At 45.0% G+C, this 21,348-nt stretch overlaps 1 protein-coding gene across 1 annotated transcript in view; it reads left to right on the top strand.

Annotated features, from left to right (window-relative positions):
- Positions 1-21,348, top strand: part of LOC128453865 (neurexin-1a) — a 255,113-nt gene that overhangs the window by 92,205 nt on the left and 141,560 nt on the right. Inside the window, exons 10-12 of the mRNA XM_053436966.1 lie at positions 4,602-5,043; positions 11,511-11,894; positions 19,147-19,350. Coding sequence (XP_053292941.1) covers positions 4,602-5,043; positions 11,511-11,894; positions 19,147-19,350 — 1,030 coding nt within the window. The remainder of the gene's footprint in view (positions 1-4,601; positions 5,044-11,510; positions 11,895-19,146; positions 19,351-21,348) is intronic.

The raw sequence follows: 21,348 nt of genomic DNA, 5'->3' as shown, positions 1-21,348 counted from the left end.
TCGAGGCACTTTTCCGTCCATTATCTATACTGCTAATCCTTGTAGGGTTGCTGGAGCCAATCCCTGCTGCGAGAGGTGGGGTATGCCTTGAACAACTCGCCAGTTTATCACAGGGACAACATTCACACTCACATTCACACTTCTGGTCAGTTTAGAGTCTCTAGTTAACTTAACCCCAATTTGCATGTCTTTGGACAGTGGGAGGAAGCTGGAGCATCTGCAGAAAACCCGTGCAGACATGGGGAGAACATGCACCTCCACACAGACCGAATCAAGCTGTCTATATTTCATCTCTAGAGATGGGAAAAGCGGAGGAAAGAAAGAGATAATTTGTCCAATATTAGATTCCTTTCACCTGAAGCTTTTAATGTTGGTTAACATGGATTCCGACCTAAATCCACAAATATATCTGTATAAATCTCTGTACTGCACAAATGAGCCATTGCTCTTTATGTTTTATCTCAAAAGCTATTTCCCCTTTTCCTAATGTCTCCCTTAGTCTTTTTCTGGTGTTGCTCCTCTTGCTCATTTGGTGTCCTACATTCTGTCTCTCACCTAAAGCGCAGGCTCATCGTCAGTGAACCTCTGCGAGATGTCTTAGACAGCTCTGTTTAATGAGCAGGCAGGGTGTGGACCACATGTCCACCGCCATGTACTGCTCATTAGAGGTCTGCTTTTTAAGGAGACTTTTCTTAGTTAACTACTTGTCTCTGAGATGCTGCGGGAATGGGACTGGGGCACCCCAGGCCCGGAGATCCACCCCACTGAGCTTCCTTTGCTGCTGCCCATCAGCCTAACCACAGTGGCTGCTATCGCTATCCTCAGATCAATTGCTCAAAAACTTTTAAATATGGTGCAGAGCTGTGATAGCTCCCAGGAGACGCGAGACAGACTTAGTTTCCCCTCTTTTATTCGCTCATGGGATCATTTAATATCCCTTATTTAGTTGTACAGGACAAGTGCAGGAGTCAATACCAGTTTTTCTAAGAGAAAGCTCATACGCTGTAAAAATCCATAGCGGCTCTATCACCTACTTGGCTTTTAATTTATTTCGGACGTTTTTAGTGCGTGAACAAACTCGCTGCATCACGTCACCCGGCCGGTTGAATTAAAACACATGCCCTGTCTCGGGTCAGCTCCTGTGTATGGCGTGATAACATATCAGCGGTGGCTCTTAACAGCGTGCGCCGCGGTGCCCTGATTGATGGCCTGGTCCCGAGTGGCTTCTTGCAGTGTTTGTGTGCAGATTCCAGATCCCGGGGTTGCCACGCCCGCCCGATGGTTCTTCTGATGGCAAAACAAACGCTGGTGCAGTAATAGCTCAGCTGTCACCGCCCGAGCTTGATGACAAATTAGTGCAGCATTACTAGTGCAGCACCAGTCGTAGCTCACACCAGTCGCCCCTTCGACTCGGAAAGGTGCCCTTTGTCTTGACTATAAAAAATTGATTTGGGTTTATTGGCTGTGTCTCTCGCACCTTTAGTCGACAGGTCGAAAGTCCGGCTGGTAGAGATATCACCACATCTGTCTCTTTCACGTTCTTTACGGCACCGTCAGGAGATTGTGGTCAAATCATCTTTATTACACTTCCATTTCCACTCTATTCTGCTCAGTGTCAGGCTCGAGAGCGAACTGTACTGTACATTTTTATGTGATGGGAGATAATGATGTGAGAGTAAAAGCTCGCAATTATCAGCTTCCTGTTGTCCTTGCAGTTGAATGCGGCCTGATACAATCAGTCACAAACGACTCCAAGCATTTATAAGCCTGAGCTCGCCTAATTCTGATGCTCCGCTGTGAGCTCCAATCTACCAGAGCGGTCTCCACAGCAGGGCCGGGTCTAGACGGGCATGTATGAGGGGGCAGCCACAAATCTTGAGGGGGCATTGTGCCTAACCCTAACCCTATTTAGTTTGAGGGGGCACAACATTTATTTGAGGGGGCCAGGCCCCCTCTTGCCCCTGCCTAGACCCGGCCCTGCTCCACAGTAGATCTGACTCAGTGATAAGCAAAATGCTCAATCCCATCGGAGGTGTCCCGTTTTTTCAGGTGAGCGAGTAGCATAACGGTAAATAGAGAACATGGCCACTGTTTTCCGCAGCTGTAACTCATGTGACACGGCCCGTTGAAAGAGATATAGATTCACCATTACGACTCTTTTCTTATGTAAATACATATACAGGCTTTAACTATAATGGGGCTAGCCGTCACTTCATAGTCCTGCCTAGCAATTAGAGGTGTTAGAGCGCTGTGGAGGAGAGCTGAACGGCTCTTGTGGGTTGTTGTTAAATATTAGTTGCTCCTTTATCCCTCTGCCTGGTGCTCTATTGGCAGCTTTGTCTCAGGTGTTCATAATATATCCTTTGCAACCTCCTCATACAGCTTTTTCTTAAAATACATGTGCGTTTCAGTGGTGAAGTCATTTTAAATATTGTGACCCCGCTGTATTTTTAATGAAACAAACTCTTGACATCCACCAAAATGTTAATTTGTCTCGCATGTGGGAATTAGAGGTAACTAGGCAGAGGGATCCTCCAGCTGCAGTCACGCCAGATACTTCTTCAAGACAGAGATTGGATGATGATGAGGTTACGGCCGCCTCTAATTTCTGTAAGATTGCTGCCAAAACAGTATCACTTCCTCCTAAACACACACAGACACACACAGACACACACACACACACACACACACACACACACACACACACACATTGTGGCTACTACGTCTCTGGCTTTATCAATATTTTGAAGATTCTCTTTAGAAGCAGTGTTTAGAGCAGAATCGTAAAGTGTCTTTATTTAACAACTAAATAGGAGATTAAAATGGACAGTATGGTGGTTTATTCATTAGCACTGTCACCTGTTGGTTTTTCCCTGGGTACTCTCGCTTCCTGCCATGGTGTGAATGTGAACATGAATTGTGGTTTGCCTCTGTAGGTTACTAACCTGCCCAGGTTGTACCCCGCTCCAGACCCCCTCCCCCAAGGCCCTCAGAGGTTATTGGGTATATCTGAAAAGATTCTCAGTCCTAGAGGTCATTATGTCTTTAGGGAGTACAGAGGCAACACGGCCCCATAAGCAGGTCCAGTTTCCTATATACTCTACGTACACAGGTATAACTCCTGAAGATAAGGGATGGATGAACGGATGGAAGGATGTCCTACACACAAATGGGTTTAACTAGGAAGACTAATAGCAAACATAAAATACACAGGGTCAGTTAATGCCGGTGCTTAACCATATGACAATGATCCTAATCCGTAATTGATGGTTTAACACATGACATTATGACACATTTCTTCTGTAATGGGCTCTTCATGCCTCCGCAGCACTTGGCATATCAAAGGTCACAGCACTGATGCACTTCATTTAGCTGAGAACCACGTCTGATTTACACTTCCTGAGAATATGAACTGACACTGATATCACTGTCTCAGCAAAAAATAAAACGTGCTGACTGTCAAATTTCTGACTTTTTCTAAATCAAGAACAATGTGTATGTGTATGCTCATGCATTGGTTTTTAATTTGCCTTAGATTTAGGGTAACTAACCCTTACCCTCATCTACCAACTTCTCTCCTAATAACAGGGTCCAACAGGGGCCTTGATCAGCGTTTTCCTCCGCACCTGCGAACAAGCCGGCGGTGCAGATTCATCATTTCAATAGAGACTCCCCGATTGAATCATTTCCTCCAGCCCTAATCACTACTGTCGTTTAAATTCAGACGTCTCTTCCTTCAGCAGACAGTCGAGCTGAATGTCAAAAAGCCATGTCTCATCTCTTTACACTTCACCCAGCCAGTACAGTGTGCGCGTGTTGTGAAGGGTTCAAATAGGGGGAAAGAAAAACAGGATGATGCGAGTGACACTTGGTGAACACTGAAAAGGTGCAGGTCTAAAAAAGAAAACTCTTCAGGCCATAGAGAAGGCAGAGGCTGAACTGCTTTTCTCGTACAATAATATTTTATTGTATTTATTTGTTTCTCCCAATAGTGACAATCTGTAGCCGGTGGTCAAACCAGGCACCAGTTACAACTAATAAATTATAAATGATAAACTGTTTAAAAATAGAACTGAACTGTATTTGGGTAAAAGATAAAGGACATTTATTGTCAGGCAAACATCTGAAGCCTCTCTGCAAACAACAGCTTCTGATTTTTCATAAGCAGCTCCTTCATTTTTTAAAGCAATCATACATAACAACTAGACATGCAGGGAAATTTAACAAGGTCCAAGCAGCTTGGCACAATTCACTGACCTTGCAATTAAAAAGCCATAAGCTTTGAGCAATAGGTGCTTTTACAAAGGCCTTAAAGTATATTTGCAGCTTGGCTGTGAAAACCTCTGACAGGGCACACTGCCAAGATCTGGTTGAGTCAGGGACAGTTTTACTCTGTCTGGACCAAAACGTTTTAATCCTATTCCTGAGCGAGTCTGGCAAGTGTCTGAAGAAGTTGTAATACTGAATCCGAATAAGAAGTGTTTTCGATAGTTTCCACGTTTAAATTCTGCAAACAATACAAGATGGTAGTCTTTGACATTGTGGGTGAGATACTGTATGTATGACTGTAGAATTGATTTTCTCATTTTACTCAAATCCAGGTTGTGTACAAAAACAATGACGTGAGACTGGAGCTGTCCAGGCTGGCCAGGCAGGGTGACCCCAAGATGAAGGTCCACGGTACCGTGGCCTTTAAGTGTGAGAACGTGGCCACTCTGGACCCCATCACCTTCGAGACGCCAGAGTCTTATATCATCCTCAACAAGTGGAACGCCAAGAAGACGGGCTCCATCTCCTTTGACTTCCGCACCACCGAGCCCAATGGCCTTCTGCTCTTCAGCCATGGCAAGCCCAAGCAGCCGGGGAAGGATTCCAAGAACCCCCAGACTCTCAAGGTGGACTTCTTTGCCATCGAGATGCTGGACGGCCATCTGTACCTGCTGCTGGACATGGGCTCGGGAACCACAAAGACCAGGGCGGTCAATAAGAAGGTCAATGACGGCGAATGGTACCATGTGGACTTCCAGCGAGATGGCCGATCAGGTACATTTTAAATTATCATGTAGAGTCTTAAGATGAAGAATATGTAAAATGTTTGATGAAACATTAACGGATGTAGAATACGCCTTCAATCTGTCTGCATATATGTATGCGTTTTCTTTATCTGCAGCGCGTTCAGGGCCACTGTGTTCATGAATATTTGCATTCTGTTGTTGAGAGGATGACTGGTAGTCTGTAGTGTAAATATCTATCATAGAAGACATACATGCTCCACAACATGAAGCAGAATCCTAGAGTAGGAGCTCTGCTCTGCGCCGGGTACATCAATTATTTAAGTGCAACAAAAATACTACTGTGGTGTCACAGTTAACTTTTCTGTGGAAGAAATAGGCTGATACTACATCACTAGTGAAAAGTAAACATTTATCCACATTACACGCTCATTGTAAACATCTAAAGACATTTAGATGAAAGTTTTTCACTGATATGGATATTAGAACAAACGTCTGATACTGATATATAGGCAGATTTTAAAAAGATGGCATTGATTCTTTAGATATTATAATCAAACCCTTATTAGATAGAAATGTAATTGAGGTTTTATATTTTACAGTTCAACCAAAAAGTTCATGATAAATAATGTCAAATAAAAAATTAAAAATATCAAACAAATCCAGCAAAATGCGTGTGAATAAACAAACAGAAGTTCATCCACCAATTCCCCTGAATTCAGACCACCACCCCAACAGAGTGTCACTGTAAAAGCTCCTTGAGGCTCAGTGTGAGTGAACACCAGGCATCTATTCCTGATTCCTCTACTCCATGAACTTGAGTGGTCGACAATTTTTAAAATACAAATTGCAAATAGGTCAATACCCAAGCACACAAAGAGAGTTGGGAGACCTCTAATGTGTGGCAACCACTCTATGTTAAAAAGAAAAAAATATATTATTACGTGAACGTAAGGCCAAAAGCTGACTGGTCATTCTCATAAAAGTTGTCATATCAGCCTGTTTTGTCAGCCTGATGATACTGTAGATTGGTCAGGCTCTATTAGTGACCTCATGACTTCAGCTGGTGGTACCTTGTGCCACATGTTGGGACTCTAGATACACAATTACCACAAAATAAGTCCCTCATCTGCTCTGTCTCCCCTTGTGTCCTCTGAGCCCCCGGGTCCCTCCGCTCTGCTCCCTGTTGATTTGCTTATCTAAGCAGCAATTTGTTAGTGTGTGCTCAGAGCCAAGGCCTTACAATGTCATGCTGAAAATTAGATATACCCCTCGACCATGTTTTTCTACTCGGTCTCAGGAGGTGGAAATTAGATTAACTGTTTCATTACCCCCCAAAGCATGACTGGGTGCTGGTCTAAATTGAGCTGTATACACAGTACATAACAACAGGGCCCATTTATGTTGTTCTGTTTTCAAGTCCAGCTGTTTCATGCTGCGTTGACGGCTTCCCTCTTTCCTTTGCGACATGTAGCTCCCCTCGACTTCGGCTTAACATATAAGTGTCAACAAAAGCTGCGGGTGACTTTTCAGAAAACAACAATCTACAATATTTACTTACAGACCAAACTATGAGAAACTAGAAACCTCCCATCATCCATCCCACACACAATACAGTCCTTACTTAACTCTACACCCATTACACACATGCACACACACACACACATAAGCTATCGAACCTCTTTTTTTTGTACGTCGACCTCTCTCTCTATACTCGCTCTTTTTCTCCGTCTACCCTGCCTAAGTTTCCATGGAAACAGGAGGTGGTCTCTCCCAGGACTGAGACAGTTGCTGCGCAGTGCTGTGCTGAGCTGTGCACTAATGACATTTCAGAATAACTTTTCCTCCTTTGCCCGAGTCTCAGTCATCAACACTTACACGCCAGAGTGTAAAGGGGACGTAAAAAAAAAAAGGTCCCCGCAGTGTGACGACTTCTCGTGTCAAGATGACAAGCGCTCCCTGACGCAGTGCACTCACACAGCGCACGGCACACAAGAGCTATTTTCACATTTCTTTGCTCACCTTTTAGATTAAAGCCAATCCTAAACGAAAGCAGTGCCGCTAAATGCAAAAACTCTTGCATCTGAAGGTTTCCAGGAGCAGCACAGAGCACCATTGTTTGCAGAGTGTAATGATGTGTGCGCTGCACCTCAAATGGAAGCTGTGGATTTTTTTTTTATTGCAGCTCCTTTGTACAGAATAGGCCTCATGTGATTTCCATTCCCACAGGACACATGCAATTCCAACGGTGCACATTTGTGCAAACAGAGGGGTTTGAAAACAATACAAATAATACCTTTTATTAAATGCAGCTTTTTAAATGTATTTTTTTCCCCATAAATTATGGATACATATTGATGTTTGGTTAAAAGCCGAGCCAAGGTAGAGCTTTAGAAATAAAGTCTGTGTCTGAAATCCCCCACTCATTCAGTAACACCTACTCGTTATATAGTAACTTCGATGTAAAGAACTATATATTAAACTCATTAGCCAAAGATAAAAAAGCTTTTGGACACTACTCTGCTTGCTTATTGTTGCAAGATCATGAGAAATAACAGCATCCCACAACAAAAGTTTATTTTACACAGTATTAACACTTTAAGGTGACCCTATTTAAATGTAAAAATAAAGTCACAGTTGCTGCTCTTATTAAATCCTTTTAAATAGGAAATATTCAGGACGCACGCTAAAAATCTCTCTGTGAAATTGGCGGCAGATATGAACCTGTCTGTGTTTAACATGACGATATTTCAGGTATTTCTGATAAAAGTTAGAAGGACTACAAATGCCAAACTGGAGAAGGAATGTGCTGCCCTCTCCACTCTCCTCTCCAATTTGTTTTTCTGACGACACAGCAAACGCAATGCATGATGGTATATATTTAATGGTTGGTGACTTTCAGTTTGCCGCTACTGCTCAATGATGCATTGTGGGAAACATTCATATTGAAAATAGACCACTAAAGATCTGAACAGCACCAGAAAGATGGCGGATTCACTATGATTAGTGAGTGATTTCAAACACGGTGATTCTTAAGATATATGAGCTACTCACAATAAGCATGAGGGAATTTGTTCAAGGTGCACGCTCTGTCATGCAGTGAAGCAGGTTTAAAAGTCCATATGTGGGCATAATGCTGGTCTGACACCCATACACATTTTTGTCACAGTTAGTATTTCATAGAATTCAGGTCATTTTAAAACAGGAAAACTAATTCTGTGTTCCCCCTGAGAGCGTGAGCCGTCAAACATATGGGGAGCTCTGTTCCTCATCTGTTTTTTCAGATGTTTTATTAATACACGCCACCAAGTACATCACTCAAAAGAAAAGTGCTACGCCACAGCCGGGCATAATTACGTGCTGCCGGGTCCTCCATGTGCAGCGCCTCCTGCAGCCGTGACAATGGCAGATAATGATCCCTGCCCTATTTAGTTTAGACGGATGTTCCTGCAGGAAGCCAGTCTGGAAATGGACTCTCGCTCTCAGACAGCATCTTCAAACCTCAATGCATTAGAGTCGCTGAGAGACACTCTGCTTTTAAGTGAGGGCTTCTGCACTGGGAGTGCCGTGGGTCACTCATCAGAGACATTACACGGACATTGCTCCGTTGTAGCCCCCCACTTCCTGCCCGGGCCCGTGCCAATACTTCAACACACAGGCTTGCACACGCGTACAGTACACAAATGGCCTCATGCGAGTACACACACACACACGTACTCGGCACATCCCCCATCTTCATAGCCCACTCACAAGCTCCTCTCTCCCCACAGAGAATCTAATCACATAGAGAGATTTGGCCGTATCGCCCTAACTGGATTGTAGTAATCCCCTGTCTAACATGTTTTGGGGATGTGTGAGTGGGGTTAGGGGACATCATGCCAAGTTGAGCCTGGCTGTTGATGCAGAAAGTGCGAGCGAGATCTGAGCTGTCATTTGGACCCCTGCCTTCAGGTTTGATGATGGAGTACCACTTACGGCTCAGCCCGCAGAGCGAGAGATAGACAGAGAAAGAGAGAGACAGACAGACAGAGAGAGGGAGTGTTTTGAAGTTGGCTGGAATTTTTGATCTTCGTCATCAGTATTCGTCCTCATTTATTGCTTGCATCATCACTTTGATCAACCCGCCTTAACTGTACATCCTGTACTTGCATCTCTAGATATTATTTGCCGCTGTGTTCCCTCATCTGCTTTCTTATCTGTCATCAAACACCCCTCATCTTCTTTCCAGACATCTTTATCTCCCTGCTTCCATCTTGTTCTGCATCCATCTCCTCCTCTTTTATGCTCGATAACATTCGCAGAGACACATCCCTCTTCCCCTTTTGGCTATGACTAATGTTCTAAACAGCAGTCCTGGACTGTGTGTGTGTGTGTGTGTGTGTGTGTGTGTGTGTGTTTGTGTTTGTGTTTCCATGTTTCCCATGCTCCACGCCTGGTGATGGCACATGTCCCCATGGGATCGTATAGTGCCCCCTGACTTAACATAGCTTGACTGTGTTTACACACTTTCTTACAGGACTTTGACAAGTGAGCAGAGCACTCTAAGCAGATGTCTGAGAGATGCTGACATCCTTCTCTTGTCATGCACTTACATCAATTTAGACCTACATGGTTGTAGACTTAACAGCATCCTTGTTTGCTGTTTACTGCTCTTACGAGACTTAAGGATGCAGTAGAGGCCGAGAGAAGAAGCCGTTCGATAACGACCCCTGAAGCATTTACTTTGTGAATGTATGCTTCACAAATAATTTAGAAAAGAAAGAAAGTCAAGATATAGCCCCCGCCTGTCCCACGCTCAGATCTGACAGTGACCGTTTTGCATTTACACATAACGGGAGTGTAGACAATCCCACCAAGGTTCTTCCTGACCATCATTCTTCAGCCGGGCACCTGCTCTACTCTGAGAAAGTTTCCCCGCTAATGAGTTTGATGTAGTGAGCTCGTTAGCTATAACCTGAAGGGAGCTGTTCTGGCTGCGTGACGGGTGGCCCCTGCCAAGTGTGCAAAGCTTGGAAGTCACAGCAGCTGTGGCTGGAGAGAGCAGGGGCAGTGGGTGGCGGCAGGGAAAGTGCCCGGAACAGATGCCTGGGGCCAAGACCTCGAGAAAAGAGCTGGAAGACTTTAGTGGGACCAGGTTAATCATTGTGCACCAGGTCCTTAGCTGTCTCTCTCTCTCGCCTTCGCAAAATGGCCGGTTCACCTTGGAAATTCAAAGGATACATAACCGGGATTATTTTTAGGTTATACACTGATTTCAGTATATTTTCTTCTCGTCTGTTTTTATACAGCAAACGAACCTTCTTGCTGTGAGGAGACGGTCCTAACCACCGCTCTGCTGTGCTGTCCTTAAAAGATCTGTACATGTACATCCATGCATGCTAATGGTAGCTGCAATGAAATGTAAAAGTCTCCATTTAATTAGTTTCAGACAAGCTCAGGGCTTGTTTCACAACATTAACACTTTGACTAGTAAAAGTAACTCAAAAGTAACTTAAAAAGTCCTCCTTAGGGCTCTACTGTGATTTAGCTTGAGGCAATCAGCTAATAGCTCCTTCATATCTGCCATGGCACACATCTGCCACTCAAAATGCAAATTATGACTTTATGGCAATTTTTATTTTTTGAAGCTCCCGTAGCCAACCGTTTCTCTGCCACGCTCCCCGAGCCCAGGGTGTGTGCGCACGGCTCCTCGGCAGCCCGGTTTATAGATTACTGGACGGAGGATGTGGGCAGTGGACGCAGCCGCCATTAATTAAAGATCCACAGTGGCTCTTGTGCTGAGAGTAACGGATCCATATACAAATTAATCACCCCTGGTCTGAGTCCCACAGTAAGGCTTTCCTTTTCCACAGCTTTACAGTCCAGTCATGTCCGCTGTTGTTTACCGTGCTCCAGATCGAGAATTAAACCTGAATGAGGGCGATAAATCATGGTGGGGAAACACACAAACTCTCATTGCAGGTTTATGTGTTGGAGGGGCCAACAGAGGGAGAGACGGGGTGAAAAAAACACCCTGCAGTCCGTTAATCAAGTTCAAAAAGATGGCTACAATGTTTTTTTTTCTTTCCTGGTATTGTTTTGTTTGGTTGACTGAAATGATAGAGGGGGCAATGATTTTTCTTTTCCCATCCTTTCGTTTTATGACCACTGCTTTATAGATAAAGGAGATTTATGAGGGGAAATCCAAGGAAAATGGAGAGGATACTCTTAGGGAGCCCAGATTAGGCTACTAATAGACTAGCTGTCCTGTGATTAATGTGTCTTATCACCAGTCATCAGTTATTCTAAATGAAGAAAATCCTGATCCTGTCCAGATGGATAACACTAATTAGGCTAATTTCTTCATCAGGCCATCTTTAAATAGGTCTTCTCTGCATGTTTATGTCTCCGTTGGTCGGATAGTTTGCTTCGGCATCTACAGTCATCAGTAGGTGTCCATCTTGAAGTAGTTCGGAAAAGCAAAGATAAACTTTTCCCTACTCTGTCTTAATTTCTCAGGCACCATTTCTATCAACACCCTCCGCACTGCCTACACGGCCCCTGGAGAAAGTGAGATCCTGGACTTGGATGACAACCTCTACCTCGGGGGTTTGCCAGAGAACAAAATGGGGCTGGTGTTCCCAACGGAGGTGTGGACAGCGCTGCTCAACTACGGCTACGTGGGCTGCATCCGGGATCTATTCATCGACGGCCAGAGTAAGGATATCCGGCGCCTTGCCGAGATCCAGAAGGCTGCCGGGGTGAAACCCTCGTGCACGAAGGAGCTTCCTAAGCAGTGTTTGAGCAACCCCTGCCAAAACAATGGGGTCTGCAGAGAGGGCTGGAACCGCTATGTGTGCGACTGCTCCGGAACTGGATACCTGGGACGCTCCTGTGAAAGAGGTAGGACTTTTGGTTTACATTTTGGTCCTAGCCACTTCTTTGGAACCATGTCATTTCTATCTGGTAGGCAGGACCTGGATTTTTGTGTGAGAAATGTTGACAATGCCTAATAACACTTCTTTCTCTCTATGCCTTATCTACCGAGGCGGGAAAAAGATCACAGGAGCGCAGAAACAATTGACATCAAGGACAACCAGCAAAATAATGGTTTTAATCATATTCATGATACATTCTTTTAGTATTCTTGGTTTGAAGGGGACCTTGTTTCAAGTTCAGGCTGAGCGGCATCGCCAAACAAAGACCCTGCAGGTGGTCTTGTGATCCAGGCTGTTGGCTGAGCATCAGCAGAGCTCCTGCAGCAAACGGAAAGTTTTGTAAGACAGAAACGACAAGTGCGACGTGCGAAGATAGACAACCAGAGAGAGGCAGACAGGATGAGTCAGGCTACGTCAAGTGTTGACCGGCTGATGTTTGACCATGTTGAGTGGCAGGTGACTGATGCACGGCTGAGAGGCTCCGGGTCACGTCCACTTTTCACACTAGCCTGTAAATTGGCTGTCTTCTGCTAACCATTTGGCTCATCAAACCACTCGGTCATGACCAGACCTGGTGCAGAATACTTATCCCCCTCTCCTCCCGAGAAGAGAAATAGAAGAGTGTCACTCGGTGAACTCGTGTAGCTCCTTGTCTTAGCGGGAATGCACCTGACTCTGTAGTTTATTACAGTTCTTTATTACTGTTTATACTCAAATAAAAAAGAACACCATCTCCTAGTCAGTGTTTCATATTGGTTGTGGTGGAAGTTATTGCTTTGTAACCAATATATGTGTGTGTGTGTCTATGGTAAGAGCTGCATTTGCTTGAAGTTAACCCCCCCGAGACCCCATCCGGCCTGCTGTATTTTGTTGTTACTGTATCTGTAATGTGGCTGGAAATGAGAAGCAGTCATGAGGGCACAGCTTTGCTTACGAAGGCAAAGCTCAGCGTGGAGCCAGTTTTCCCGCCTGCTCAGCATTAGCTTGCTGGCCCGGTGACCGGGTGGATTGCCCTTTGACTCCTTTGACTGAAATCTAGGCCGATTAAAACAACACCCAGCTGTGCGAGGGGGCCTGATCCTTCCTGGTGTGCTCTTAGGCAATTGTAAAAAAATTAGCGCTTCATGCTTATTTACATAATTAGACTGAGTTAATAAATATGTTTAATGTACAGGTCAATTACCAAAGACATTTGCGGTATTAACATAAAATAACCCAGGACTCTGGAGCAATGAACACCAGTTGTGAAGTCTAATAGGATTTATAATATTTTAGTTTCAATCGTAATCACATTTGTGTCACCTAATGACATGTTATTGTATTTATGATTTAATAATGGTGTCAGTCAACGTGAATATGCAATGTATGTATTCAGAGTAAATTCATAATGAATTTGAACATTTAACATTTGCATAATCAAAGCAAAAGTCAAAGACTGAGCAGGAGCGCGTGACACTGTTATCACAGTGAGATGCATCTGCATGGAAACAGCACCCCCCCACAGGTTTTCAGCAATAAAACCTTAGTTGAAATGGAACACGTCCCACGCAGTTACGTACATGTGTCGGCTCCTCTACTGCTCGAGCTTCTCCTCCTGTGCTCGGGTCATTCCCCTTATAAAATATTAGAGCCTAAATATCCTGGGGTGTGTGGAATATGTCTGGCTGATGGAAATCTGCTGAGTCAAATGGAAACAAAACAACACAAAAGCATGGGACACCAAAAAGACAGTGCCTCTCTTTTTCCCCTGTTTCTAAATGCAGTTTATCCACTTGTGAATGTCTAATGACGTGTGACCGCTCCTCTGAAAGCACAGATGTGGTTGATGCTCAGACAGGAAATGAATATTTGAACTGAAAGACTACACAAACGAGAGGATCTAAATCCATCTCTGATGAATGCGTCAGTTCGGCCTGGTTTGGCGCTGCTCACATTTTTTCCCCACATGTGCATTTTCCATTCTGACTAATGAGTTGACAGGAATTAGGGCACGGTACGCGAGGGAGGTGGGAGTGGGCATGGGACAAAGATCGTCTCACTTCGGGAAGCTAATTACTAATCTGAAGGGTGGTCTTTTGTGAAAGACAAGAAAAATGACTCCACTCTGAAAATAAAAGCCGAAAAGCTGCATCTCTGCTTTCGGGAACAGCTTTACAGGAAGTGCCGCATGTTGAGGAGGTCTCCGCCACAGTGACCCCCCCTCTCCTCCTCCACCCCACACGCTGAGCCTCCTCTGGCATCTTGACTCCTCTGTCCAATTTTCTATTTTTCTGGCTGTCTCTGCTCGCCGTACGAGACCGGCAAGAGTGTGAGTGGGAGCAGTGGTACGGAGGATGGGTCCCGGTGTGCTGCCAGCTGTTTTGATGGCCCCAGATTGCCTCTGCGCTGGTAGGATGAAGCCGGCACCAGCAGGCCGAGGAGCTGTCAAAAGAATTACCCCAGCTCTCACTTATCCATGCATGGTGTACCACCCGGTGGCAAAATATAGCTACTGCATATGGCAGAGGAGGACAGGAAGGGGAAGGAGCAGGAGGTGGAGTTTTCCGAAGAGAACCACCGAGCTCTTCGCCCTATTTTGAGAGAATTAAATTAAGCAGACAAAGCAGTTTCCCCCCTTGCATCCCAAATGTCTTCCCCCTTTATTGTTCCTGCAGTTGCTAATTAGCCCAAATATTAGTCTTGCTGTGTGAGGCTGCGGCAGCCTCCCAGATGGTGTAGTAGGTGCGTCTAGGCACACGCACGTATTCCCTAATGAGATATGACATACAGGCTCTCAGCGCTGACAGCACCTGCATGTCTTCACACGGAGAGTGGCTGCACATACCTGTGTTTAATAGAGGAACCTGCTGGAGATCAATATAATAATAATAATAATATATATATAAATGCACAAGTACGCTTACAGTGCCGCACTTACACAATTTGTGTGCACATTCAAGCAAAGATTGTGAACAAGGTTTTTTTTTTTTTCATTCATAAATTCATAGTATTTCAGTTTAATATTGGCACAGTTGTAAGATGTCTCGTTCCCAAACACAAACCCTCGACCACAACAACAACAGAACGCATCACCGCATTATGTAAATCACTATAGCTGTAGAGATACTGGTTCTTTGAGGACATGTATTGCTTTTCAGAGCATGAAACCACTCGCCACTGGTGCGAAGCGAAAGCCAAGGGGTGCAGGGTATTATTGCGTGATTGTGAAATGCCCTTAAAGGGGGAACAGGGCTGAGTTTTTGTTGCAGTAAAAAACACGTTTTCAGCCGTGTCCTTTTGACAGCACACTGTGTGTTAGTCACCATTCACCACACTTGGATATAGTCACACATTAGAGAGAACTGGTTGTCTCATGCCCTTAAGCCATGAACACAGCTGCGCAGAACATTGGTTGACAAACATGGAAGAAGTGAGTGTGAGAGTAGAAATACTGGAGGATGATTATATGGGGTTATAGGCCCATGTTGGGGAGCAGAGGTTTTTCTACTTTTCTCATACCTATATCAAACATTAATTCAAGACCGTTGAAGCTGTACATGAGAGCTTTTGATTTCCACGTCCTACAGCTTATGATAATGGGTCTTGTTAAAAGACCTTGATAGAACAGCATAGGCCAAACACTGAAGATTAACTTGTAAATCATTAAATGAAACGGTAATTCTCCTTTAATAGTCTCAGTGGGGTGAGAGCCCTAATTCGCGCGTGCTAAATCTTTACCATCTTGGCTGTCGCTCGCGTTCCCTTCAGCAGCCGCTGAAGTTGCAGATTCCACGGCTCTAAATGGACGAACCGATCCATTTCCTGTCTCTGCTCTCATTTCCTCGCCCCACTGACGCTGTCGTACTGTCACGGAGCAGCAGACGATGAAGACGATGACGATGATGCTGCTCCTCACTCCGTGATGCTGTTTTTTTCTGAGTCTCCAAAATCCACCCGGATGTCAGATTTCTTCTTTTCTCACACATTTAATAGCCAGAGAGTCTTTTTTTCTCGGCTACTCAAAGGAGGCTGCGGTGAAGAGGACATGGGCGGCTTTGAATTATTTATGATGTCTCAGAGCCAAATCCTCCTGTTTATTGTGGATGTTGAACATACATATTCCAAAAGCCTTTGGCTGGTTCTTCTTTCCTGGGGAAATGTTGGAATTGGCTCGGGCCTGGTGCCCTGACATGGTGGGACATCATGGTGCTGTGACATGCAGCTGACAGCTCCCTCTTCCTTTGGAGCCTGTTAACCTTGGGCGGAGAATGCAGCACGGACTCCTGTCTTCACATTCCTACCTCTTGTTAGTGGCACAGCCCACCTCATTCTGCCCCATTGCTCCTTGGGAAAATCTGAAAACAATGTGATATTTTGCTTTATCAGACAGAGGAGGGATGGTTGGTTAAGTTCGATATTTGCTCCGTCCAACCTCTGTCAGCCTCCTGGTGGGCTGGCACAGAAACTCCAGCTTCAGTCTTCTCAATTTATTTTGATATTAAACACGGAGTGCCATTAAAGAAGGACTGGGTCTCCAGGATTGGATTTTGGACAGGTGCTCACTTTGCATTAGGTGATGATTCCCTCACTTGTCACCCTCCATATTTTCATAACTGTGTGGAACGTTCGTTTTTTTTTACTTCATGGCATTTTAGACAACCTCTCGTATAATCTCAGGAGAGGTGACATCTTGGATGAAATGTGATATTTATTTACTCCGGCTGTGATTAATTTCCGTCCATCTTTTCAGCCTGAAAAGATTATTCATGAAAATAAATAATCGAGTAAATGTTGGTTATTTATATGCGTCGCCGTAAAAAGGTCACTTTTCTTCTTACCTTGATTCTCCCTAGGTGTTTGTCTTTATAAGAGAGGCAGTCACCTGACCAGACCTCGTCGAAAGTGAGTTACGAAGCAGAGCTGACGCAGAGTCACATTTTTGTCATCATCATTTTTTCTTTCTTTTTGTTATCTCTCCTATTACCTTGAGCTTTTTTTGTGTATAATGGCTCCTTTTTCAGAGAGGCATTTTAAAAGCAACAGGGTTCAAGCCTGAGCAGGAATTCTATACAGTGCAGCACTCAGATCTGTCACTCATTGTTGAGCAGTAATGATTTTCACATCCCATCTTCCCAGCGTAAACATACACCACCAACTACAGGCGGCGACTGTTTACTTCAATACGCCATGAAGTGTAGATACAGACCGAGCATGAGTGAAATGCAGCCGGGGAATTCTCTGGTCGGGTCTAAAGTGCTGGCTAATGTTACAGTGACAAACATTTTCTCTGTCAGTATTAGGAGCTTGAACAGTGGCCCCATTTTTCCTCGCATCTGCTAACTGTTTCCGAACGCGGCTCTTTGCTGTAGCTGCCTGGCAGGGAGCAGTTTAGCAGCGAGAACTCGTTTGTCACACGCCCCTGTCATCTGCAGCGTACCCCAGGAGGCCGTGGAGAAATTGGATTTGGGTGAGGAATGTGACGGAGTCCTCCCAGGGGGACGGATGGGACATTGGCTCTGTGTATGTGTGTGTGTGGACATTGGATCCCTATCACCCCCCCCCCCCCCCCCCCCGCCGCACTCCCACCTCCCCCCGTCCCTCCAACTACTCCCCCTTTCTATCTGTTGCGGCTCTGCAGCTGCAGTAATGGCTTTGTTATTGGGTTTTGGTTTAGTTACACTACCGGAAATGCTGTTACAACCTCCTGCCAGCGTTAAACACTCTCCCCAGCGTTTCTCCAGACGGCTGCCTAATGCTTTGAGTAAATGCAGTCACCCTGAGCAGAAGCTCAATATTCAAGGTCCTCAGACTGTTAAGATTCTGTCACAGTTTTTTCTCCTCAGTCGATACCAATTTGTCCCTTCTGTAGTTTGCCACGGTTATACAGCTGATACCCACAACAAATGTGGATGCACATCTGCCATTTACATTACCTTTTTTTCTCTTTGCAGTAGGATACTCATCCAGGTGTCCTATATTCCATTTTGAGTGTTGATTCTTCTATGTACATGTAACTACCTCTGTACTCTGTTTTCACTGATGGAAGCCACCATTTAAACTGTCACAGAGAAGACAGGGCTGAGACTGCGGAGGGATTTCGGGGAGTTGTCAGCTTGATCATAGTCTTATGCAACACAGTTAGACGAGTGACAAGTGTTTGCTCCCTGCTCTTTGATGATGTATATGTGCACATTACTGTGAGCGATTTCTGTCGGTGGCCAACAGAATACTAACAAATCCTATCCTAATGTTTTCTTCAATAACAGGTTAATGCAGTGTCCAAAATCCAGTACAAAGCCCAAACAAAGTGATTGAACCCGACCCAAACCCGAATCCATCCATCTTTTATTTCTATTGCTTTTCCTTTTCCTCAATCCCAACTGACATAGGGCGAGAGGCGGGCTGCACATTGAACAGGTCGCCAGCGAATCAGAGACCACATACGGAGATAAACACCCATTCACACTCTCATTCCCTTCTATGGTCAGCCTAGAGTCTCCAATCTGCACGTCTGTGGGCTCTGGGAACAAGCTGGAACAACCGCAGGAAATTTACATAGACAGAGGGAGAACATGGCACCTCTACAAAGAAAGAACCCGGGCAAGCTGGGATTTCAAACTGGATCCATCTCGCTAACCACTGACTCACCGTGCCACCCCCCAAACCTGATTATTATTGTCCGACCCTGGCCTGACCTGTCAGGACCCAGTTGGGCATCCACACTGTTGTGCGCATTAGGCATCACTTGCTCTTTTCTGTTTTGTATTTGTTATTTTACAAGTTGTTGGATTCATTAGTTGTCTTCCTTAACAAAGTAAGGACATGTCTGAGCTCCACCTCCACACTGAGTCCTGTGAGACCTGTAAGTCATTGTCCGTGTGTCTGTCAGCTCCGTGGTTTAATCCTCTCTCATCCTCCAGATGCTGGAGGACACGTCAGTCTGTAAAGGTTGCACCGCAGTGGGCGTATCTCTGTGCATTTTTCTAACAGAAACACAATCCGCTCTTTCCCTGTGTGTTTGGTGACCTCTGAATCACAGGTCTGTTTTTGAATACATAATCACTACTTCACATCTTCCCCTCTAATGTATTTCTTTGCTCCAGCACTAAATCACCTCCACAAATAAGACATCATTTTGAACTGAGCCGACAGACCCCGGGTCACCGATTTACCGTGAAAACCTCTCTCCATTCTACCCATCCCTTATCTCCTTCTCTTCTTCCTTATCCTCCCTGCAGAGGCGACGATCCTGAGCTATGACGGCAGCAAGTTTATGAAGGTCCAGCTGCCAGTGGTGATGCACACAGAGGCCGAGGACGTGTCCCTGCGCTTCCGCTCCCAGCGAGCCTACGGCATCCTAATAGCCACCACGTCTCGGGACTCGGCTGACAGCCTGCGTCTCGAGCTGGAGAGCGGGCGCGTCCGCCTGACTGTCAATTTAGGTAACGCCTCGGACACTCACCGGCTGCTGCTGCGGCAGAGTCACGTGTTAGACTGACCAAAATTAAGCTTGATAACAGTTTCAAACACACATAGTCGCATACTTCCTCTCTCTCACTCACTCGCACGCTCACAGACACAGACACAGCTATTATCTTCATATCATACGCACTTTGAATAGAAGGAGATGGTGTAAAGACTTTCAATGGCGAGAGTCTGCGGCTCTGCGCTCACTGCCAGCAGAGCACACAGCCACTGTTGCCCAGCAGGGAATGCTCGCCGCCCTATCCATCAACTAACCCCAGATCAACATCCACACGTGGTTTATTGCTCCGAGGGGAGTTTGCCTTACATAGTGCGTGCACACACACACACACGCACACACACACTGCCACACTCACAGCCATATGCCTTCCTGGTGTTTTTTTATTTTATTTTCGAACAGATCCGGTTATCGTTCATAGGAGGAAGCTAATAAATCATCTGGAGAAGGGGTTGTGTGTTTTTAATATCAAACCCCCTCTCAGCTTGTGGTTACCCAATATAACGCGGCCCCTTACACCCTTGCACCCACACACTCATTTGTTCACCTCTGCACTTTAATCATTGCAGGGTGGGGAAAGTGCACGATTAGACATAACATCTGCAAATGTGTCCTAAATTAGCACAGGGAAGAAAAAAAAATGCCACCACCCCTTCCCCTCCGCCTAAAGCAAAAACAGAAAATGGAGGTGAAATGAAATACGTGGCGTGCATGTGTGTGTGCGTGCATGCATGCGTTTGTGTGTGTGCACTTATTTGCTCGGAGACAGGATTCAATGATGCCTGTGAAAAGTTTTGATGGCTCTCAAACAGAGCGATGCCGCATAAGTGATAGTCATCTATTTCTCCTTTCCACTGGCTAAACAGAGATGGGCTCCCTAAGCGGACCCGTTTAGCCGTGCATACAAAGCAGACAGTCTGTGTCTGCTGTCAACCACCAGGAAGCGCGTGTCCCGCCTCGATAGGACACTGACAGGGCTCACGTGTCCGGTCATTGCTACCCCAAAAAAAACAGATGCCTTCTGATGAAAGCAACAGGTCACCGTGTTATTTTTTAAATTTTTTAATTATCTTTGACGCGTTTTTTAAAGGCTTATTTTTTCTTTTAGTTCATCCCGTAGCCGTCAGATCTCGAAGCCCCCGTCTTTCTTGTCCCTCCTTCAAAAGCAAAACAAAGCAAGAGCATTCCCTGTGAGGCTGGTGGCTGGTGTTGGTCTCTGGCTGTTTGCGACCACTTTTCTGCTGTGGTTGACAACACACGACAGGCAGGGCCAAATGGGAAGGAAGAGAGGGGAGTTTGATCTGGGTCACCTTTCTCTGAGCAGGACACCAGCTAAGCCTTAGGAAACAGAGAGGTACAAAAAGAAAAGAAGAGAGAAACCCTGGCAGTCTACAAGGCACTGCTGGGCGCTAGGAGATTAGACTGTTATTGTACTGGCAGTAATGACGACTAGGCCATCATACGCTGCTACTACTGCTGCTGCTGCTGTTTCCACTTGTCTCCAAAGGTGGGAGAAGTATTGAAGTATACAAGTATCAGTACCAGGACCATTATTTAAAATACTCAATTTTTATCATTCTAAATCTAACTTAAGAAGGTTTGCCCTTAATGTTTTACATTATTAAGTCTTGCTATCATTACCCTATGAGAAAAAAGGCTCAAGTTAAAATACACATTATGCAGAATGGTCCCTATTACACAATAATGTTATTAATATTGGTTTGTTTACATATTATCTAACTCATTAACATGTAAGCTGTGTGTTTTTATATTGTAGTGAGATTTAACATATTTTATAACCTGCTCTTATGCTTCCTATATGAAATGTAGCTATTGCTGTCAGATAAATGCAGTGGACTAAATGTTTGTAGAATATTTAGAAGTAGAGAAGCTTCACATGTAAATTCACAAAGCATTAGCCTAGATCTATTGAATGTGACATTGTAGGAAGACAGCT

Source organism: Pleuronectes platessa, chromosome 12, assembly GCF_947347685.1.
Source record: "Pleuronectes platessa chromosome 12, fPlePla1.1, whole genome shotgun sequence".
NCBI lineage: Eukaryota > Metazoa > Chordata > Actinopteri > Pleuronectiformes > Pleuronectidae > Pleuronectes > Pleuronectes platessa.
Note: the sequence above shows the minus strand (reverse complement) of the source record. Positions and strands in the feature narration are given on the sequence as shown.